This window comes from Nothoprocta perdicaria, unplaced genomic scaffold (assembly GCF_003342845.1).
Source record: "Nothoprocta perdicaria isolate Ctin4 unplaced genomic scaffold, notPer1 scaffold_12, whole genome shotgun sequence".
NCBI lineage: Eukaryota > Metazoa > Chordata > Aves > Tinamiformes > Tinamidae > Nothoprocta > Nothoprocta perdicaria.
The window spans coordinates 4,240,682-4,264,485 of record NW_020454316.1 but is presented as its reverse complement, the minus strand read 5'-3'; the positions used below and the strand labels follow the sequence as shown (position 1 = coordinate 4,264,485).

General features: G+C 42.7%; 2 protein-coding genes across 2 annotated transcripts; one reads left to right on the top strand and one right to left on the bottom strand.

Moving 5' to 3' along the window:
* The first annotated feature begins 542 nt into the window (after positions 1 to 542).
* On the top strand, positions 543 to 4,113 carry NUDT1 (nudix hydrolase 1). Its single transcript, XM_026054129.1, has 3 exons — positions 543 to 699; positions 3,326 to 3,471; positions 3,670 to 4,113. Exons 1-3 carry the CDS (start codon positions 548 to 550, stop codon positions 3,840 to 3,842), a joined length of 471 nt encoding a protein of 156 aa, XP_025909914.1. The 5' UTR covers positions 543 to 547; the 3' UTR covers positions 3,843 to 4,113.
* Positions 4,114 to 8,059: 3,946 nt separating this feature from the next.
* SNX8 (sorting nexin 8) lies at positions 8,060 to 20,109 on the bottom strand. Its single transcript, XM_026054224.1, has 10 exons — positions 19,925 to 20,109; positions 18,336 to 18,453; positions 15,275 to 15,396; positions 14,850 to 14,930; positions 13,331 to 13,491; positions 12,852 to 12,984; positions 11,729 to 11,797; positions 10,754 to 10,903; positions 10,212 to 10,298; positions 8,060 to 9,435 (listed from the first exon to the last, which is right to left on the bottom strand). Exons 1-10 carry the CDS (start codon positions 20,063 to 20,065, stop codon positions 9,322 to 9,324), a joined length of 1,176 nt encoding a protein of 391 aa, XP_025910009.1. The 5' UTR covers positions 20,066 to 20,109; the 3' UTR covers positions 8,060 to 9,321.
* Between the last annotated feature and the right edge of the window lie 3,695 nt (positions 20,110 to 23,804).

The following is a 23,804-nucleotide window of genomic DNA, read 5'->3' as shown; positions in this document are numbered from 1 at the left end:
GGCGGGCACGGCGCCGCGCGGGAAGAGCCGGGGCCGCCGCTGTCTGCCGGGCCGGGCCGGGCCGCTGCGCGGGGTCAGGTGCTGGGGGGACCGGGTTTGGGAGGAAGGGCAGGTATTTGGGGAAAGGAGTGGGATTTAGGCAGTGCTGGTGGGGCTAAGGGCCTGTGTGATGTCCTGGGGAGCAGCTGCTCGGGTTAGAGGTGCTGAGCAAAGGCTCGAGCCCAGGGCGCGCACAGGGGGACGGGGTGTGTGGGGAGGGAGCTGGAGGGACAAGGACCTGGGCAGGGGTGTTGGGGACCAGGCGTTTGGGGACGCATTTCGATAGGAGTGCTGGGTTTAGAGATTATGGGGTCCTGAGATTATGGGGCCCTGAGAGGGGCAGGGACATTCGGGGAGGGAGGGCTGGTAGTTGGGGTGCTGCCCAAGGTGTCTGGTCACTTAGGGACACCAGGGGACCACGGATTTGGGGAGGGGGTGCCAGGCAGTGCTGGCCTCCACATCCTGAGCGCATCCTGAGCAACCCCGCTGCTCGGCCCACGCAGGAGCCATGCTCACGTCCCGGCTCTTCACGCTGGTGCTGGTGGTGCAGCCGCCGCGCGTCCTCCTGGGCATGAAGAAGCGCGGCTTCGGAGCGGGGCTCTGGAACGGCTTCGGCGGCAAGGTGCAGCCCGGCGAGAGCATCGAGGAGGCCGCGCGCAGGTGAGGCCGCCCGCAGCCCGGCCAGCCCTCTGGACATTGCCCGTAGCAGGGAGCTGCCGCGCACCCTCCCATCCTGCGCTTCGGACCACGTCCAAGCCAGAGCTCAGGCCGTGGGGGCTGGCGAGGCTCTTACGTGGCGCGTACACGGGTCGATTGTTGGCTGCACTGCAGCTCTACGACTTAGGGCTGTGTAATGCTGGTGCCCAGGACCATAAAGCCTTTGAGCAGGTGCTGCATTTCGGTGGTGTTTTCAGCACTGTGTGAAAAAGGCAGTTGCCGACTACTAGAAATATTTAGAGCTCGCTGTGAAAGGTGCTGTGGAAATTCATTATTTGGCTGGACAGAGACATTTTCAAGTCCTAATGCCTAAGTAAGAGAATTGAGTTTCCTCAGCCCAGAGGTAAAAAAAATACCTTTTTAAGCTGCCAGCACCAGAATCTTGCTGGATTTTATGTAGTCATTGAAATAAGTATCAGATCATGGCAGCATTGCTGAGCTCTTAGAGTCTCTGTGCATTGCTCTCTGTGTGATACAAAGCCACACTGATGTATGCCCAAACTTACCTTGCACCTGCAGGAAGCTTGGTGCTCAACAGACACTTAAGAGCCCTGGCCCGTCTCCTGCCACCACGCGGGTTCTGTGGTGAGGTAACCAAGGAGCCTTCTGCACAGATGTGCACAGACCAGGGCACAGGGTTAGTGACTCTGGCACCAGGTCTTTTCATGTAATTGATTATCCCCAAATGGAAGGAGATCAATCCTGTCACATAAGCCAGGTCTTCTGTTGCCAAACCTGCCCCTAAGTATGGTGTAAATATACTGTATGGTGTAATACAGTATTTACATACAGCCAAGTATGGTATAAATATATTGATTTGATTTATTTAGCATTTGATTGGACAGGTGCACATGCTTATCTTTGCAGGCCGAGATTTGGAAACTGGAGCTTCAGTGCACATAAGATACTGGTTGGTAAAAGTTTGCACAGTGCAGGGTGCAGATATTGCAGCGTGCCATGGCACAGGCAGCTGTCCCTCAGGAGATGGCATGTGTTCCAAGTACTGTCTCCAGCTCCACACAGGCTACCCTGTTCCCTCTCCAGTGCTGAGGCACTAGGCTCTGGTTCCCTTTCATATCATCTTGGTGGGGCTTGCAAGGGGATCACGTGTGTGACCTGTCTGCAGAGCACTGACAGAATAGCTAAATGTTAAGCTGAAGCATGAACAAAAGCTCCTGGATCAGCAAGATCTTTATAATCCAGCACATACACAATATTCCCTTGAGGAACTAGGCACCTACAGCTCCTCAGTCCACATTTTACAAGGGAAGCATTTAGCTAGTTCATTATTTCTAGCTTATTACCTTTTATGTTTCCATTTACTGTATAGGGAGCTGAGCAGTTCACAGATGTATGAAGTGCTCAGAAAACCACAAAAGTGTTAGCTTAGTGTTTAATTATCATCGCCTATGAAAGGAGGCTTTTATCTTTGTTGCTGAGAAAACTGATGCTATTTGAGACATAAATAGTTTCTCAGGAAGATCAACTAAAATTAGCAAAGACATTATGTACTAATGTAATTTTGAAGGATAGGATCCATGAAATTGATGCCAAAGCAAGCTGGAACTTTAAAGATAAATCTCATTACATCTAATGGCAAAGTTACTTACAAAAATGCAACTACAATTAATTTTGAAGTTGAGCCTTATTTAATTATTAATCTTAACTGAAGATACACTGGATTTCAAAATATTCATTATTTCTGTACATTAGAAAAAACGTGAAATAACTTCATAACTTCCAATTACACCAACTTCATTAGAGAAGGTCCTACATAATGCAGGCATATAAGGAAATAATCAAGTCTGCTTCAAGTCGCCCTGCATGGTAATGCAAGCAAAAGAGCTCTTTGGCAACCTAGGAGGAAAAAAAGTTCTTAAAGGTCTCACCTTCTAGCCTCTAAATGTACATCCAAGAAGTAGAAATGGAAAGTTTAACACAATTGAATTGTATTTTTATCCTGCACTTAACTGGGAAATGATAGTCCTATTTTTTCCTGTGCAAGTAATGTTGTATAAACACGTTACAGAAGCAAGTTTCATTTAGGCTCAGAAGTAGCTGATTGTGTGGCTAGCACAGGCACCCTAATATATATTAACCACCTGCAGTGGGAAACCCACAATTCTGCAAGATTTAGCTTGAAGTTGCCAAAGTATTTTGCTTGCCTAAGTAAAGTATATTTTGGAGTTCTTTAGCTATATCCAACTACAGCCTTAGTATTTCTGAACATTAGTCCCCTTCTAACAAATCTGAGAAAAGATCATATGGTAAGAAACCTAAATGACACCAAACAGTCCGTTTCCCTGAATCCTCCCCGCTCCTACACAGACTATTTTCTTACCACTCTCTAGGAGCTTGAAATAGCACATAAGGCAGTTCCACTGTCTCAGAAGTAGACAAATATTTTGGTGCGAGCTCTTTGGTGCCTGCATGCTCTGCAGGCTGGGTTCTGCTCTGCTTTACGCAGACAACTTTCCCCTTTGGTTCACTGAAGTGTTTTGAACGTACAAGGAGAGCTAATGACTTTGTGCTCTTCCCCTCATGTCAAGACGTCTTGTTTCTTGTGCAGGGAGCTTCTGGAAGAGAGCGGATTGACTGTGGACACCTTGCAGAAGATGGGGCAGATCACGTTTGAATTTGTGGGCAGCTCTGAGCTCATGGAAGTTCACATCTTTCGGGCAGATGACTTTCACGGAGAGCCAAAAGAAAGCGAGGGTAGGTGGTTAGAGGAGGGGAAGGAAGGACGTGCATTCTTCTCTGAGGCAGTATTTGCTAATAAAGTAATGCAGAACTATTCATGTTGAAATTCCTTGGAGAAGGGAGGCAGCTGGGCAGGAGACAGAAGCTCTTGCTGGACATCCAAAGCCCAGGCAGCAAGAAAGCAAGAGCACCTCTCTGTTTTTCTCTCACCAGAAATGCGTCCACAGTGGTTCCAGCTGGATGAGGTGCCATTCAATCACATGTGGCCAGATGATGCCTACTGGTTCCCCCTAGTGCTTCAGAAGAAGTTGTTCCGTGGCTATTTTAAGTTCCAGGGACAAGACACCATCCTGGAGCATACTCTGAAAGAAGTAGAGGAAGTTTAAGAAGAAAAGAGAAGCTCTCAAGCCACATGCTGCTGCCCACAGTGTGCTGGGAACAGTGTGACTGTTCCTTATACTGCGTGTCTTCCTCAGCCCTCCAGCAGAGCGGACCGATTCCCCTGTGGTTTGGCAAATAACGTCCAGGATTTTCTTAGAACAGAAATAAAAGTAACAAATTCCTCCATTCTGTGAAGTCCCTGTCTGTACTAGGCTTCTGTGGTGCCTTGATGACAGCTTCTAAAAACATTAATCCTGTCCTCCTTGAGAAATTTGTTAGGCTTTTTCCCTGTTATTAGAAATATCTTTAAAAAATAAAAATATTTTTAAGTAAAAACATTTCTTGTCCTGCTATAAACTGTTGTTCAGCTTCTAGGTTTTTTCAGGGTGTTTCAATAGTTGCCTTCCTTTTGCAAGAACATGAAACAGATAAAGCAGGGGACTGTGCTTCTTAAGCGAAGAGTAGAATCCATTTAAGTATTTTCTCTACACAATTCCTTCCTTTCCTTCCATGTCCAGCATTACTTTCTGGGACAAGGTGAGCCTTGATCAGTGCTCTGAATGTCCTTTGGAAACTTTAAAGTAGGGAACCTTTCAGGATTTTCCCCTTGATAGCAGCACAAGATTACAGGAGTCCAAAGCAGAAGCCTGATGCAGATACATGGCATTGTTCAAGCCCTGCCTTCATTCTTCCTTCTGTTGGAGCTCCTGCTGGGAACTTCAAGTGTTTTTAGCATTTTGTACTGACCAGCAGAACTATGCTGGACAAACGCTCGACTTTGAGCAGATCTGTGTTAAGAATCACCCAGAGCTGCAGGCTTTGCCACACACCTGCCAGAGGTGATGCGGTCAGCACTCAGGTCAGGCCCCCTTAGCATGCAGGGCACTGAAGGCTTAAAGCAAACTCTGCTAGAAATAACACATCACATGTAAGAAGTTTTATATGAGATTTTTTTTAAACACTTTTACAAACACATTTAACACTTACAGATAGAATCTTGGAATGTAATATAGGATTTGTAAACATTTCCAGTCTACCAGCTGCTGTAATAGTTTAATTCCTGCTTTTGGATAAAGTGCTTCATACATAAGGCTATTTGAGCAAAGCAAAGATACAAGATATTCCAGGCGAGCAAACTTCACACCCTCCAAACAAGATTGTTCCTCGTCTCCCTCAAGCGGTTCTGAATAATTTATACCACTCAACAACGCTCTTCATACACTCAGAAAGCCACAGCCAGAAGTTAGAGGATAAGAGTTAATATCTTATACTCCTTCCTTTTGTTTTGCACACTGATTTATCTACAGACTTTTTAATACTCATCTCTGCTTCTGACACAACAACCCACTGTAGGTTTGTGGTTGTTCTAATGGAGAGAGTAGCTTGAGGCAAGTGGAAGAGGAAAAAGAAAACAAGCACAAGGAGACAGGCAGCTTGTAACAGAATGTAAAACCTTACTGCATGGTAGGTAGGGGAGTCTGGCAGCTGACACCTGCACTGTAATCTTGTCTCCTGGGGGAAATGGTAAACTGCATGGTCAGAGAGCTCAAATTGCTTTTTTTTCCCCCTGAAGGAGTTAGGTAGGGAAAAAAAGCAAATGCCATCTCTTACCTCTACAGCCAAATCCAGCCCTTTATGAAGATGCTTTCACCAGCACTGAATTTAACCTTAACCTTTTGGAAGAGGAGTGACTGTTTACTGCTCGTGCTGCAGTTTTAGAGTGTTGTGGTTAAAAGTGTGTACCCAGCTGGTGATCTTTGTCTTTTAGGAAACAGTAAACAGGACGGGGAATTAGTATTTTACAAATTTCTGGAATTGCACCCTCACATGATCAAAGAAGGGTAAAAGCACAGGAATGCAGTAAGGCACAGTTTATAACAGGCTACCATCAGCAACTTAAAATATATGTGGAAGGAGGAAGAAAGATGCAAGAGATGCATCAAAGATCAAGATTGTATTGTAAATTCAACAGGGTGGAAATCCTTTCAACATTAGGAAATTTTGAAAATAGGAGAAATTCTGGTAATATTGATCAAAAAGCCTGTGTGATACCACATCAACAGGTCGAAGGGGAGGTAACATAGGAGTGAGGAAAAGATATAGCCCTTCGGAAAGAAAGACACTTCTCATGTGAAGTTTCAGGCTCTCAGCTGTTTACTAACCTGGTATTGGGCATATTAGATGGAGACACTGACACAAAGCTTGGAGGCCTTTTCTGTCATTACTATTTGACATGGAAGCCACCAGGAGGTGAAGACACACAGAAAGCATCCAAGAAGGCACGTTAACTCTTTGGTGCTAAGTCTTAGAGAAGCATCAGTTTATGGAGGGGCAGTGCACACTCTACACGTAGTCTCGTTTGCTTAGTGTTTATTGCAATCTACTTAGCTACCAGACATGGAACTGATAATTTCATAAAGTATTTCTCTCACCATTGCTAGATGTGAAGCTCCTGGCTGTAGAAAGCAGCCACAGGGAGGTAGCTAGCTCCATTTCCCTGCACTGTGATTAGGGTTGACAGAGAACTGAAGTCAGCTTGGATTGATCCCTACTGCATTCCTCTAGAGCAAAGAAACTCTCCTTGATGCTGCTCTCTGCAAATCTGACAGATCCCTAAAATAAATGGGACATATCCCTCATTCATTGAGGTAAACATGATATTGCTATTTGCACACAGATCAGTCTTCCAAAAATTAGGTTTGCAAGCTAAAGCTTGTATTAAGTAGTATATGCATTTAGACACAGAAGCCTAACAGTCCGGTAGGAAATAAATTCTGAAAGTGCTATTAGCTGTATCAGCTACAAGAACAGGCCTTTGTTCTCAAAATACTAGGTGAAAAGAGCTAGAAGGCAGGACAAAATTCATTGTCCTCAAAAAATAAATGGCTGACAGTGGAGAAATGGATATTTTCTCCAATCAGCACAATTCCAGTTTTTTGATACATCTGAGGTCTACCTATATGTACATTGTTATAGTCTCTACATTAGGACTGTTGTATTCTTGCTTTAAAAGAGAACAGGAAAGAGGAAGTGATTAAAACAAGTTAGACTTTGGACTAAGTCTGAAATTGTAACTATTAAGTGAGAAGAGTGCAATGGTTCTTTTAGGCTAATACTTTGTAGGTGTTCCTACAAAACATATCCCCAGTTGTCAACATACATAGAAGATCCATCACATAAAATAACAGATCTCCTCCTGCCCCCCAAAACATGCAGTTTTTTCTTAATTAGACTATTGAACATATCAGGCAAAGAGAAAGACTCAATAAGGGAGGATGGATGTTAAAGAACAGATTAAATAAGCAACTCGCCATAGCCAGCTGGCACATTCTAAAGATACTGGGAGTGAGCATTTACAAAACATGGCAAGATGCTAATAGCACTTTAACCACAATCCTTCTTCCTCATCAATACAAGGTCAAACAGGGTAGAAAAAAAAAAGAAAAAAGTGTTCTGTGCCATTCTTGAGATGTTTTGTTTGTTCATGTACTACAGAAACATTCCTCTCCCCATCCAGTTTATTCTGGCCTGTGGGCAGAATCTCTCCAACATCATTTTGGAAAACCTCAGGAGACAGAATCAGATCTGTCACAGGCATTTGCAGGACAACAGGCTAGAGGAAAGACTCAGAAAAGGTAACATTTGAATTGCTAAAAAAGACTCTCAGTAATATATTCTGAACATGTTGTTAAACAAGACTCCCTGCACTACTTAAGAAATGCACCACTAAGTGCATTTTACCATATTTTGAGTTTTTTTTCTTTATATATGTATAACATACATATTATGTATGCGTGTTTTTGTGTGTATGCACACACATAATTTATAGACATATAAGGAATAGTTATGCCTGGCTTATGAATCTTCAGAAATAACTTACTATCTTGCTTCTAGCTGAAGAAACTATTCATTATTTCCACCTGGACTATGAAGTTTTCATGCTGCACTGGATTTTCTAAATAAAAACAGAAAAAAAAAAAAGAAATTTTGTGATTGGAGGATTTAAATACATATCTTACTAATGGGGAAGTTCCGTAGTGGGAAAATACTGTAACGGTTCCAGTTTGATAGCAAACACTCATCCTCGTTAATGCGCTTCCTTTTTACCCACTCAAAACAAATGCTAAGCAGCCAAGCCTCCAATTCCCCTTTGGCAGCTCATTTGGTCCCGGAGGAGTTGGGTTCACATAGCATTTTCCTGCAGACTTTTGCAGTTTCTCCACTTATCAGTTTCTCTAGAGGATACGCACAATTTCTTCTGAGATAACAGATGATATGCAAATTGTCCTCATCCTACCCTGTTTTTTGTAAGGGAAAGTCACCAGAGATACAGAGTGAGATATGGAAAATGTTTAGTCCCTTTATCACAATCAGAAATCGTTTTGAAAATGCCATTACCAAGCACGATGCTATTCTTAGATAAAGAACTACCCCTTCAGTTGTCTTCTCTCCTTCATAAACACATTCCAATACTATCCCGAGTCAGAAAAGAGAACAGTAATTATAAGTACTGGTTTTTTGCTAATGAATTTTTATCAGTATTATGTCCTAGCCTGCAGGTGCAACAGAATATCTCATCTTTACCAGAGGAAACACCAGCCTTTGGGTTAGCAGCTCTTCAATTGTCCTAAACAACTGTTCGATAGAGCAATGTCAGAACCTCCAGAAGAAACTAAACAAGCTAACCGGTAGCTGTACTGCTTGTATAATAGGAGTGGTGTACAATTAAGGAGTACTTCAATCAATTATTTTCTCATTTATGCTAGGGAAACTCTTCTGAGCTCCCAAACCCAGTCATCTTTGGCCCCAAACTGAAAAATACAACCAAGTCCCTAGGCTGCCCTGCAACCATGAATTGAATCACCTTGACATATAGCCTGCTTAGGCTCACTGGGAAATGGCTGCCTCACAGCAGCACTGAGCCAACCCAGCTGGATTAGTGAATCCAACCAGTATGTTCATGTATTTTGCTCAAAAGTCTAGCAGTAAAAATTCCAGGCACCAAGCAGTGGAACTGAGAACAGCCTTCATCCTTCCTTATGCACATATACCTCTAACATACATCCCCCAAGCTTCAAAGGCAAACCATATATCTCTTCGGTAAGCAAGGGCTTCAGATACCCTGTTCATCTCAGCAGCCCAGGTGTTTGTCAGCACATGTGCAGACATATATTGCAGGACTGTCCGTACAAGATGCAGAGGCACCCGGGACAGAATTGCAGCACTTATGACACTGGTCACATCTGGACACTAGGAAGATGTCTGCAGGACAGCGAACTCAGACCTGCCCTAAAGCACTTCAAATTTAAGAGATTGTCTTTATAGCTGTATATTCTGCCCTATATCCAGTCTAATTCAGAGAGCAGCTCAAAGCAGCAATATAAAAAAATAATAGCTGTTTGGAGGACTCATTCTAACATTTGGAGGTAGAGATCCCACCCTCCCTTGACACCACTTCTTGTTCCGTCCTAGGTGGTCAGAGCATTAATTGGAGAAGAAGTTTCCCTCTGGAGGTGACAATGGTGGCGTTGGCATATTGCTAGATCCCACGAAGAGGCAGCTCAGCTTCGGCTTCAGTTCATTCCAAACTTTACTCATCTGAAGGGGAAGGGAGGAAAGAAAATGAACAGGACAACATTATCTCACCACACTATTATAGCAACAGCTGTATCTCACCACGTATCTCACCACGCTGTATTATAGCAACAGCTTCAGGTACTCAGAAGCACAACAGATTCACTGAAGAACTTTGGGGAGGACCAATAGACCCAGGTTGCCCCCTTTAGACTGGTGCTATAGGGCAATACTCAATTTACTGAACATGCATGGAGGGAAAATTTCCTGCATCTTGGACAAATTCCTTCAATGACAGCAAGGAAAGAAATTGCAGAAGAGTTTTCTCTAATGCAAGAATTGCATGCATATGGGGAAGGGTGAACACCACATTTAGAGATAAACTAAGGAGGCTATTGAATTCTGCAAAAAAGAACAAAATTCCTCCTAGTCATGTAATTTCTAACTAACACAACCAAAAGCAGATCTATTTAGCAAACACCTCATTACAGAATAATGAAATATTTAATGTTTCAGTTTACTTCAACTGTCTTTATCATACGGACATATATCTCTCAGATGTGAGAAGAAAAAAACAATTTTGCTCTGAGATATACAGCTTTTTAAAGGGCAAAAAACCATCTCTGATCCTCAAGCTCAACTGAGGAGACCTTTGATGACTTCTTAAAGGGTTCTGAAATATCCCAGTAGGCCAGACTATCAGAGAAGGAAGGGCCATAGGGAAAAGAAAAAAAAATAAAGAAAAAAAGTTCAAATTCTTATTCCTATTTTGGGAAAAAGAATAGACCAGGAGAACTCACCTCTCTGTGACCCTGGATCTGGGAGTTGACAAAGGCCCCCAAGATGTGAGACGTGAGAGGCAGATAGATGTGGATGAGCTGTGTCTCCTGATGCAGGCAATACAAAGAAAAGTAATTCCGCAACTCCATGGTTAGGATGGCATTTTCTTGCTAGAAGAAGGGAAACTCAGTGAGATGTGGTCAGGAATAAGATGCCAAGAAGGTTCATTTGCAGCGAGAGAAAACAGTGTTTCTCACTAACACAAACACACCAAGAACTTAAAAGGCAGTTCCTGGACCATTTCACATGGCAGCAACTACACTTTCCATCACACAGATTATTACTTTCTGTACCTCCCGCAAATGACATGCTGCTAAAGAGCCAGAAATAAGTACTGAAGAAAACAAATGCGTTTTCCTTGTAGCACAGCAGGTAGCTCAAATTACCTAAAGTACAGGTTAACCCCCTTCCACCGAATGGCTTTCTGCAAATACGACTGAGCTGCACCATGGTATCATTACAGCAGCTCGCTACCATTTGTTCTCATGGGTTTCTGCTCTACCTCCACAATCCGAGACTCCAGCTGCTCCACGGATTCTGGTTCCTTGTTCTGCACAGTGGCACTCATCATCTGCCTCTTCATCATGCTGTACTTATGCAGTGCTCGCTGGTGCTTGTGCAATACGCCCTTCTCATGTCTTTCACACAGGTCCTTCATGGGAATAGGAAAGCAGCAGATAACTCATGGAGCAGGGCAGGGGGCTCACACAGCAAGCAAAACAAGTACATCAGGAACAGCAGTGGATTTAAATGGCTGTGCTTTATGTAACTGCTGCACTGCAGATCTTTTGGTTTCTGTATTTTCAAAAGGGTCAGACGATGTTGGCACCTAACAAGTTAAGAAACAAAACTGCCTGAACCCAGATCACTGAGCTTAAGAGCAATCTGGAACATCACTTATGCCAACATTACGGATCCTCATCAAACCACTCATCTTCTGTGCCCTTTTTAAAATTAAGTGCTGCCAATTAACAGCAATAATAGCTTGCCATTTTCCTTCTATTTCTGTCCAAGCCTGGCAACATCAGGAGAGGCTGCCAAGCATCATTCAAGTAGGTGCTTCTAAAAACACACCTCTGCACAAGAGACTAGTATTGACAAAAACTTTTTCATTTGGAACTGATCTTAGGTCTTCATGCACAAAGCAGCAGCTATCTAGTTCAATGCCTTGACTCGGAGGGAGTCATATCTGGAAAAGGAGTAGCTGATCCATATTATTCAAGCACATATTTTCAGGCTCCTTGCAGGGTCTGCTGCTTGGCAAAATCCCACCACATTTCATCACCATATGGGATCTGATCGGTAAAGCTGCAGAGTGGCTGTGGCCAACAGCCACTCCCCTTCCCCTGCCAGATGCCCAGCTTGCCTCTGAGCTGCCCTTCCAGACAGTTTTCCACTCAGCTGGCGTTACACCCTCTAAAGAGCACAAGCCTGCTCTAAACAACTTTCTCATTGGCAGAAGAACAGCAGAACTCACTTTATAGGACTGGAGTAAATCCAGGAAAAGGTTCAGCTTCTCCACCACATCATTCTCTTCCTGTTTACCCTAGAAAACAAGGGAAAAAAGTACAGTTTATGTAAGCCTGGCAAGTAGCAACATCAGAGTTCTCCACATCCCCACAGCATGCAGGCTATTCTCCCGGGCAAATCAATGATTACACAACCACATCAGGAAACTCTCGGATGGCACTGGAGAGTTTAGTCTTTAGCACACAGGAACACGCAGGAACAGCTTTTCCAATTGACTGATCATTATAACAAGAGGAGTTAGTTTCACAAGCCCTGCATGTCAGTCCTTTCAGCTCTCCCTGCCTGGAGGTTCTTGCTCTTGCCGATTCCCCCATTTTTTCACCTTTCCTTTCTACAAAATGGCTAATCCATTAAATCTATAAATATCTGAATGATCCCCGTAATACTTCATGCATCAGAAAGCAGAGATGAGATAAGGTAAATTTCAATTTTTTTCTTTTTTTCCTTTTTTTTTTTTTCTTTTCTTTTTCTCCTCTCCTCTCTCTCTTCACCAAACATTTTATTTTCTTCTTGTATGAAGAGAGCGCTCTGGAGCATAAAAACCCTAGAGAAACACTCATGTGACTGATCTATAGAAGCATGCTGAGTGTTTTAACACAATGAGATAAGAAGCAAAAACTATTACTCTTCCCTTCCAGATTGTCATATTCTCACATCATTCTGTCATTATCACATTGTACAGTTACACAAGAATATGACACTTCTGTCTGAATGACTCTCATGGAATGTTTAAGTGCATTAACATCAAAACTTTATTCAGAAATAAGTTCTTCTGGATCCTTTGCAGTAGATTCATAGGACAGAATGAAGAATTCGGATCATGAGAGCAAGAGTTTAACTCATTCAATTGCTTTTTGAAAGGAGAGAAAAAAAAACCAACACACTTTTCCCTCCTTTCTCCTGCCCACTATACTCCCCAACCCCACTTAAACCACAGTCCATTTTTTTTCCACACATCACTCCAATTTACACAAGCAAAGTGGTAATTGAGGATGAGTGGATGAGTGTTTGGACTACAGCATACCTGCAAAGATATGCAACTCACTCTCAAAAAGAGGGAAAGAACTCACCTGTTGCACAGCTTTATCTGCCAGAAGTGCAAATTCAACAGAAAGACCCTTCAAGGCTTGTTTCAGAGTCCCCCACGTGCTGTTGTTCAAAGCAGCCCAGGAAGGCAGCGGGGTAGTGTCTGAGCCCAAAGCGCTGCGAGAACAAAGCAGCAGTAGTTAAATCGAAGAGCTAAAGTCCACTGTGCAGATACACCCACCTGCAGGGAGAAGGTCAGAGCTTCACATCTGTCTAAACAGTTCATCCTGCAGAGCTACTAATGAACAATTAAGGGCTAATGAAGCCCTACAAAAGTAGGGCTGCGTATACATTGGGGTGGGCAGAGAGCTCCTTGGAGGAAGGGATGCATTCTCTTCTTTTAAGGAAGCAAAAACTTCATTATAAGATACACATTTGCTGATAAGCAAAACTTTACAGCAGTTTTGAGTACTGAAGCAACAGCAGAAATGTTCCCATTAACAAATCCTTTCCTCCAACCTACCTTAGTTCCCTTCCAAATATGAGGAGATCTGATGCATTATCAATGGCTCGAGAAGCTATCCTCTCTGCACGGTCCCGAAGCTTATAAAAGCTGTTATAAATATTCCTGATGAGCTCCCTGCTGGCAGCAAACTGGGCCTGTATGTCAGCTGGAAGGAAATCCTGAGGAAGCACAAGAGGGATTAGTTGTGGACACATCAGTACTCACACATCTCACCTGCAGGCAGGTCATACAGTCAGTAGAGACCCATTTCTCCAGAAGGAACTCAGGTTGTGGAAGGAAGGTTTTGCCTGGAATGGCCCTCTCATGGAGAGGTGCAGCCCCTTGCCCTACACGGGCCCTGGAGAGATTAGCTGTGCAACTTAGGTATCCAAGGCAGATGTTATGTGAATACATCTAATTTTCAGGGACTGAAAGAGGCTTAGAATCAGGGAATACACAGAACTGGCAAAATCTACAGTTCTACTGCAGACTTAAATCAGGCTTGTGAGGTTTCAGATTCCTAAGTTCTGACCTGAAGCTACCAGCAACAGCCACCGTGGCAAAGTCAGACAAGCACTGAAGAGTTCAGCTAAGCTCTTCCTGACTTGTGCATCACTAGTAAGAGCCTGATTAAGCTGTGATTGCAAAACCTTCTGCTAGCAATGGAAGAACCTGAACTGCAACCCATGCCAAAGTTGCTCAAACAGTGAATGTGCCTTTAAAAACTGCCATAGTTCTAATCACTGGAATAAACAGATGTTTACAGAGAGCTTCTAAGAAAGCAGTAACCTCTAGACCTCGCTTTGCACTTTTACCACTACAGTCTCAAAGTAACACTACAGTCTCAAAAATCTCAACTTCTAACTCTCCATTCTCTCATGGAGAAGTGTGGGAACTGAGGCACGAGAAGCAAAGCTACTTGCCCACCCATTTTTTTTTCCTAACGCAATACTTCAGATCCACACACCAGGATCATGAAAAGGCACTGTACTTGAATTGGGAAATCACATACAATTTTTAACCCTTCAGTGGTCACCCTCTCATCTCCTGCAGAGCAAAATTCTGTTAATATGCATAAGCAAAGTAATTAAATTTCAGTGAAAAGGAATTAGTAGGTGGGTTATTTTTGAAGTCCTCTATAACAGCCTAAATTACTCTCACATAGGGAGAAGTTGGACAGAATCAAGGCACAAGCACGAGGGGTAAATACCAATCTAGATATTAGCTTTTAAATTGCATGATATGCGCATTTGTCTGCTAGACTGTATGAGTAATTGCTGAAAAACACATTCTAAGCAAGGTGTTTTGTTCAATCTTTACAATATTCATGAACCAACATCTAGCTAGAAGTAGCTAGACCTTAGGAGACATATATTTATTTGTTTTTCCATAAAAATAGAATTTTCCAAGTCCTTCTAACTTTGCAAACAACTTCCTCCTGCCTAAGGTTTCTGTCTATCACCCAAAAAACACCACAGTTGATCCACTTGGAGGAGACACTTAAATCAGAATAATACATTGTGAAATATACAGATACCTTGGCTTGGGTAGCTAGTCTGCAAGTCATGAATTCATCTCCCACTCCTTGGACCAACTCTCTTAGCTTATTCTGCACATCCTGGACAAGCAAGAGCATCAAATAAATATTAAAGAACCAAAAAAATACAGGCAGTTTATACATGTCACATATATTGCAAGACCATAGCACAAGTGAGCCACATCTTTATCAGCTTAAGTTTGACCCTAGCAGAAGCCTATTAGATATTCCCCCAAGAACAGACACCATTTTCAAAACATTATGCTCTTGGCATTGAACAAGATTACATTTCATCTTCCAACTGCAGAAATACCTATAGAGACAAAACAATCTTCACCATGCGCAGCAGCAACATGTAGCTCTGTACACAGGGAAACAGCTACAGGAGGATATGCAAGTTCAGACTGTCCTTAACAAGTACTCACTGAGCCACTGAAGGACAAAAAGAGCTTCAGGAGCACATCTTCTGAGAAGGGGGGGTGCCGTGCCACCAGGTTTATAAAACGCTTCAGGGCTCTCCTCCTCGACTCTATGAATTCTCGGTCAGCTGCAGGAAAGAACATTGAGTTTGAATTAATGCCTCACACATTGTAGATGCTCGGGGAGGAAAGCGGAAAGAGGAAAGCACTCTGTCCAGTAATTCCCTTCCACTTATATGTCCTGCTAAAGTGCTGCAAACCAAAGAATGGCCATCTGAGCATCACTGAAACAACTTTTATTTCAAGGAGTTCTTTACATCCAGTCGTGGAAAATACATCCATACATGTTTACTTCTACAAGAAAGACTAGGTAGGCAAGATAAATACCCAAGTTTAAGGCCTAGAGCCTCTGTTTATACATCACAGGCATATAAAGATTTTTCTTTTTCCAAGTCTGTTCCACAGATGGTCCACAGCAGGGATTTTACTCTGCTCGAGAGTCTTGAATGCTTTTGCATTGCAGACCATGCAGCCTCTTGCAACCACTTTACTAAAGTAAAATTTCAAAGTGAATTCCCACGTCACTTCTTACCACATATTTTTCTAGAGAACTAACTCCAGAGCGTTTGACCTTCAACCGTCTCTCTGCCCCACTTTCAGGGGTCTTTTGTTTCAATTATTTGCCCAAGACCAATGCTCATCGTTCTCATGTATGTCCTCAGAAAGTACTTTGGAAGACCTGTGTGCCAGTCTGTAGTGCATTAACCCAAAGCCTCCCTACTTGTCCAGCTAGAAGAAGTCCGGCCTGCCTTCCTTCCTGAAACAGGAAGGGTTTCAGTCGGGTGACACTGCAGCTAAGTCAGCGATTCAAAGACTTTAAGAGGTTATTTTTTTCAGGGAAGATATAAAAGTTAAACAAAAAAATAAATCTGAACCAAAAGAGAGCAGAGAATATCCAAAGTAAAGACATAAGCAAACAAAGAGCTAAAGCTTATCCACGAAAGAGTACATTTTCTGGCCTCCCTGTTAAGTTAGAGTTCAATTGCTGCATGCAGCTTCTACAGGGATCTTTAGCACAGCATTACTCATCAGGTCGCCAGGGCCACAGATCTTCACTGTGCTTTGTTCACACTTCAGCCTACATACAGATTTTTGAAGTCATCTACTCACTTCCTACATTATCTGCCTCAGTCTGCTGCTATGCACCCAAATGGGCAGAGAAACCATCAATCTTTCCTCATCTGTCAGATAAATGAAAGCAGACTATTATTTAAAGCATGCAACTTAGTATGAAAGTGTGCTGAACACACAGAGAGTAGAGCTTAGCCCATCAGGAGTAAAGAAAAAGAAAAGATACAAGGATCTGTATAAGAATCTATTTAATTCTGTGCCCTAAAATTCCATTTATTAGTTCCATTAATCTAGACAGAAAAAAAGATCTACCCATTCCATTTCTTGCTCCCTTCATTTCCAGTTTCTATTTAACATGACTTCCTCAACTTTGCTATATGTAGTCACTGGAATCGAGGTTTTGAAACTGTTTAGGACTGTATACCCAGCATCTTTTGGGAATCTGTCCTATTATATTAGTATCTGGTATCTGTTGGTAAGCAACATATGCAAATTCACAGAAGTATCAGCACTGGCAACACAAAGAAATAACAATGACTGACAAATAATATGTATTGGCAGCTGCTTCTTCCTCCACTGAGGTTAATCGGAGAAGGTTACTTTGCTCTCAGGTATTGCATGAAGTTGTCAGTCTGGAAATTCTAGCTGAGAGCACTGAATCAGGCCAAATTCAACAGACTGGTTCTTGCAACCTCAAAAAAGGCATTTTGCATTCCATTATAAAATATTACGTTCATTGAAGCTTTTCAGCACCTTTATTTTGCTTTGCTCCAGTTCACTATAAACTCTGTGATACTCTGTTCACCATTTCCCAGTTCCCCTTTACTGCAGGGATACATGGACTCCTTGACTGAAATCAATTATTTATTTGAAACATGTTAAATTTAACAATATGGGCAGGAGACAAGACAGTGAAAAGCTTGTTCTTCAGCAGATAAAGCAGAAAACAAGACAAGATTTTACACAATTATGTAACATTTTAAATTATAAAAAAAGTCTGAAAACAGTGCCAATATTTCAGATTAATGAAAAATGTATCTAAAGCAGCTTTGATATGTTTTGATAGGTTTTTGTTCTTGAGACACTTCCTTGGTTTCTATTCTAACAGTTACAGTGTAGTTGAATGACTTGACACACTGATTCCAACCTCTGCTTTTAATTTCTGGTTAAACTAAGCAGATGGATAAGTTCCTTTTTAAAGCAGGAAACAAACAAACAAACAAAACCATCAGCTACTGTAAGGCAGTTGGTTTGGCTGCCAGAAAGACACATTTTTATACACAAATTGAGAATCTAATTAGCACTGTCTGCATCATCAGGGTTCTGTGCAAGATAGTTTTATAAAACATAGTGGCCTGATACAGTAGTTTGCTTAGTATCACTGTGCTTGCCAGTCCTTTCTGCATAACACCTTGACTGCACTCTCCACCTAATCATTTCTTCTGCAGTTCTAAGCCCCTGAATATAAAATTTGTGTTTTCTCTGTTCTGCTACAGATGTGTTATGGAATTTCCACAAATATTTAGTGATCCAATCACTTCAAGAAGCAGCAGCACACTACAGCTGTTTGAGAGGACTGTTTGACTCGTAATATCATAAAATCACAACCACTGTAATCTGTTTTCTTAAAAAAAAAACAGCTGCAATTCTACCATGCTCTTTTGCCAAGTTACTCCTTAAATGTGGTCAGAAAGACCATTGAACACTGAGCTTCTCCTTGGGAAAAAGAACACTGAAGCTTTAGATTAACATTTTACCTATAGAGAATTTCTTGCATTGCATTAACTCATGCCTCCAAATTACATGCTACAGTCACATAATTCTCAGCAAAACTGAACTATAGACTTTGTATTCTTTTAAGTATTTTCAGCAGTCTCATTTTTGATCATGCTTGCACCACAATGTCTCTAGTCAAAAGAAAACAAAACAGATTTACCTCCCAGCATCCGCTTTGGGGGCAGTGCCGGCACCATGCGGTAGGGAAACTTCTGAAGCAGCATCTCATGGAACACCACAAAATCGTTGTATCGTCTGTACACCGAGCACTTGAAGCGCTGCAACAGAGCAAAGGAAAACAAAAAGTCAATACTCAGGCTAGACGGTCAGCAGCAATTCCATAATCACATCCAGACACTTCAGAAGTTCCATATTTTTTACTTTTCAACACCACGAGCCTTGAGAGGCAGGAGGGAAAAAGAACTCCCAAGTCAGCCACCTTTTGGTTATTAATATGGATAACATAACTAACTTGATGGTGTTTTTCTAACCAAAAGTACTGAATATCATCAGAAGGGCCGTAAATACTCTTAAAGTACTCTAGAGAGCTCGTTTCTTGAAACACTTCAATTCTCTGCTCCAGTTCTTAAGAACTTTCTCTAAAGCAGTTTCAAACCTAGAAGTGGCAAAACAAATGCAGACCATGTTAGGGGCCAGCCTAAACAACTGATCTTTTAAATGAACCTCACAAAAGAAAAAAAGGGGCCTGACACTGAAGTTAAGACTGTGCACAAAGTCTGAAAGCTCCTTTAAAACCTTAGTCCTGAATTTCTCATTTCTTAGCTCAAACTGTAGAATGTACCAAAGAAATTGGCTACTCACTAAAGGAGTGGGGTGGCACCTACAGACATTTGAGAAGTAAAAAACATTTTTTAAAAGTACTATTACTACACATACCACTCCTGCAGCCTCAGATCAGAAAGACTATGCATCACTATATCCATTCTTCCTACAGCTGCACTGCATCATCCACCACTTCTTGTGGCATTTGTAAGGGCATTGTGACCCAAATGTCACTTACTTGACTATGCACAGCATAAAGTCCGACTGTCACTGAATTCCTGCTGATTTGGTGACCCAAGAGATGTAAATTACTCTTGGTCTGCTCTGGAAAGGATGGACTTCCTTCTCATTAACACACAGAAGATACCAGGGAGCTATTTCACTGGCCCTTCCATGAACAGGAAAACACACATGATCTTCAGTCTCCTCTATATCAAGAGCAGAACCTACAGATTTGTATTAGGGCAAGTAAACTGGAAATGGCCTAGACTCTTGAGGAAGATTTGCAGATTGCAGATTTGATTTTGTTTATAAAGGATTTTGGTTCAGCCTACCTATTTTTTTCACAAGCTCCATCTAGTCTGAAATGCCCAATCTACACCTATCTGTTATGAAAAACATTATTTTTTCAGTGTTGCATACTTGCTTTCACACAGAGCTCAGATTTTAAGAGAGCCTGGTGGGCCAGCACTCCTCCTACTACACTTTCCCTTCGCAAAACTACCACCCAACAGCCCCTTAGTCAGGAAATATTCTACACTGCAAAAGCCCAGGCTGGGAAAGCATAATGCATCTGCATTTAAAACAGACTATCATGAGTGGCCTAGTCAAAAGCAGCATCACACGACACATCTATCACATTATAGAAGACCTGGACCACAGGACCAGCAACTGTGTGGATGTTCCCATGAGGACACATTCTCACCGACCGATGTCTGTTCACACTACAGAATCACAGATTCTTACCTTGCTGGAAACCTCATATTCCACGTGTTTCAGAAAAAGGCCCTTCTTCTCAGGTATAAGCTCCACTTGCACGCTATCCTTGCTCAATAGCTCTTGTAGGGTGTGGGAAAGCAGCAGTGGATTTCCCTGGGGCGCCTGCATTAGAAGCTGTTCTGGTTCCCTCGGTTCATTTACTGGAGGCTTTGCCAAATCTAGAAGGAGAAAAAAAAAAACCATCCAGAAGATCTTGAGAAGATGACACGAATAAAAAGTAACCTTAAAATATTGTGTTCCCTTGCTCGGGGCTCCCACAGAACAGCACCACAAGGAGAACACCACTGAGATCACTCCTCCCCAGGAGACTCTGCTACTTCCCACACGTTCAGGGCTTGGGTACCTCCCTCTTCACAACACCCGGGAGCACCAGCAATTACACCGAGGCAGAAAGTCATCTCCACTGAGCAAAAGAAGATCACAGGCCAAATTTGTCCTGTGAATCAGCAAAGAGGCCTGCGTTTCCTGTCGGGCCAGCTCCCACCACGGCAGCATGTGCCAAAAGGAGCAAAATCCTAGCTCAGCACTTACAGATCCTGCCAAGGAGGACTGGGGAAGGAAAGAAAATGCATTATTTTTACTACACTGCAGAAATGTAATATATTAAGTTGAAGTGTTATTACAAAGGAAGGAGACACTTCATTTGACAGAATTTTATTAAGTCCTATAAGAGTAGGCTAGAGTGCACAAGAATTATAGTAATTTACTAGGGCAATGTGCTCAAGAAAAGATTCCTAACAAGTGCAAGCAATCAGACAAGCCCTTGGTCACTACAAGCTCTGGCAACATCTCCCAGATGCACCTATTGCAGTACTGGAAGCTAAAAAATAAACAGCTTTTTAAAGTGATTTCAAACCCAGCTAGACAACTTTGAACATACTAGTTTTGCAAAGTCATCCCTTTCCTACCCATTTTACAACTAATAAAAGGCAGTAACTGGGTAAAAAACATGGATATAACCCAGGAATCTATTCACGGTACCCAGGTTCCCTTCTCCAGTCAGCTACTGAGCTCCTTCTCCTCCATATATTTCCCTTTAATACTGGTTCTGTGATCAACCTCTTGTACAAAGAAACCTGAACCCACTAAAGAAAAATTACTAGGAAAGCTGCATTTTACTGAATATCCCCTCCTTGCCTGTGTGCAGAAGTCACCCCACTTCTGGCTAATAAAGATGCACTGCAGAACCTAAGCCAGTCCTACAAGCTTGGACACATTGCTCCCAAGGCTGATAACTGCCTAAGAAATTCACAGAGGTAAAATAAGGACTCCCGTCATTAACTCAGAAGCCCTGTCCTCCTCTGAAAAATTCCCACCTGTCCCTTCACATGCTCTAGGCCCCGATAAACAAGGAAAACAGTTATTCTGATTCAGCAGATACTCAGCTTTAGAGCACACACTCCATCCTCCATTCCATAAAATGGCCTAAGCAAACCAACCTAAACCCAGGACAAGTGACCTTACCCCACATGTCTCATCAGGCTTCAGATTCCCGCTCAGGTGATTCAGAGAAGCAAGTCTCAACACCTCCACCTGAGCAGAACAGCTTATCACCTACCAACTCCACTTAGGTAACAGCTTCGGAGAAGTTCCAGTCACTTCCCAGGGATTTGTAGTACTACAACACAGGCCAACTCCATATCAACATGGGATACTCTCAGCTTACCCAGCAGTATCTCTCTGTATCCACTTCTCAGGTAAATTCCAAGGAGGAGGAAAGAAAACTCAGAATAGAGATAGTAAGGGAGAAGATTTTTCTGATGTGGTAAAATCCTCCCTTCTGCTGACCTTTGATGGGCAGCAGGGTGCGATAAACATCTATTATCAAGGCAAGTGTCAGGAATACACTCAGGAGAGCAGAGCAAAAAGCACTAGACAGTCCCAAGCTCCAAAGCAGAGGTTTTCTGCGTGCAGACTCTTGTCACTCTTGGTTTTATTTGCTCAAGATCCATCAGTGAAACAAGATGATGCGGGAGAATTGGTTATTTCTGCTGTCCATCCACGCTGTCTAAGGCAGCGAACACAACGTGCTCTGCCACCAACCCTCCGGTTCCTGCTTCTGAGGGAGCCCCAGGGAAGGGTCCCCGCACGCAGGGGTGGCCAGGACGCGTGTCCTACGGAACGGGGTCAGCACAAGCACCACAACCCTGCTCCCGGCTCCCCAGCCCATCAAGGTGAACTTGCATCCTCAAACACAGGCCTGAGGAGACATAAGATGACTGCTTTGGAAAGCACCGTTGCAGCATCAACATTAGGCCTGTAGAACAACATATCCCGGAGCACTCACGAGCCTGGGTTTCAATCTGCTGACAAAAGGGTCAGTTCTGGAATACCCTCAGGAATCCCGCTGGGACTGCTGAATAACAGCATGAATTGAGTGGTATGAGCTCCTGCGTTCACCCAGAGCAAGGATTTACATCCACTGCAGCAAGATACTTAACACCTCCCTTCACGTACTCGCTGCTTGAGAACAGCGAATTTTGAAAATGTTCCCGTTGGTTCCAGCAAGTCAACACCTGGTAAAGACTTATATACACAGGGCAGGAAAGAAATGCAGAAAACAGGGAATGGAATGACCCACTGGAACACAGGGAAGCAGCGACAACAGACACAGTGCAGTAAAGCCTCTTTGTGCAAGCTATCCTTTTACTACAGCAGAATTTCTCAATGCCTTCTCCACAGAAGAAGTAGCCCAGTATAACACAAAACAAGTGTGGAAGTTATGTATATACGCCCACACATATGTAAACAAGATGACAAGAAGATGGGAAATTAAAGTTTGAAACAAGCATTCAAAGCGCAGCGTAATTTTCATTAGCTGTAAAAATTTAGCTATGGAAACACTCCATAGTACTTTCTTTTTTTCTGTATCAAGTCAGGCAGCCTCTGGCCTGAAAGGAGTTAAGAAACTCACCTAGAGAGCACCCGAAATGTGAAGCTATGCTGCTCTGTCCCGCACCTTCCACCCGCTTGCCAGGGCTCACAGTTCAATACAGCCATTCATGCACCCAGACTGCAACCTCTCCTCCATCGAGTTATCAGCTTCCTTCATCAAAATATCTACAATCACACACATGTGAAAGCCAAAGGGAAACGTCAAGTCTCTGATTAGTTACACGCAAGTTTTACACGCAAGAGAGGGCGCTTAAAAGAGAACGGCCGTGGCAGGGCTGGATGCGCAGATAAATCACTATCTCCATCGCCCTTGCCTACGTAGGTTCTCTCAAATTTGGACAGCTTATCTTCATTTTACAGACGGCTGCTACTAACAACTCATTATATGAGGGAGATAAGCAGCTAAATTTATTAGAAACTCTTCTGGAGGGTTGAATCGCGTATTATATTAGTAGCAGATTCTCTATGAGGAGAAAACAATCAGAAAGGAAGTGAAGCCTTTGGGAAGAACAGCTAAGATTTCCTCATCGTTATCACAGGCTGTGGTTTCACAGGGAAGAGGTGATGCCAACTCACAGGAAAAGCAGGGAAGAACAAGGACTGTGTGTTTCTGTGCACAGATAACTCTGATTTCCCCCTAGCAAAAATGAAGGCTGGAAAACTCCTGAAACAGCAGTGTAAATATCAGTCATCAGCATTTTCATTTTCCTTCTATCTTCTCATGAGAAGAGTCCGAAATTATGGATTAAATCCACTTCAAGTAGATTCCTTCCTCACTTTTTAATTGTTGACTAATTTGAAATCCCCTAAAAAGCAAGAAACAATAACAGAAGTTCCACAAAAAGCTTTACTTCCTATTAAGAACCTGGGTGTTTTAATAAAGAATTGACAACTATGTAATTCTTATCTATAGAGGAACAATGCAAAGGCATGAGTGTATATGTTGAACAAA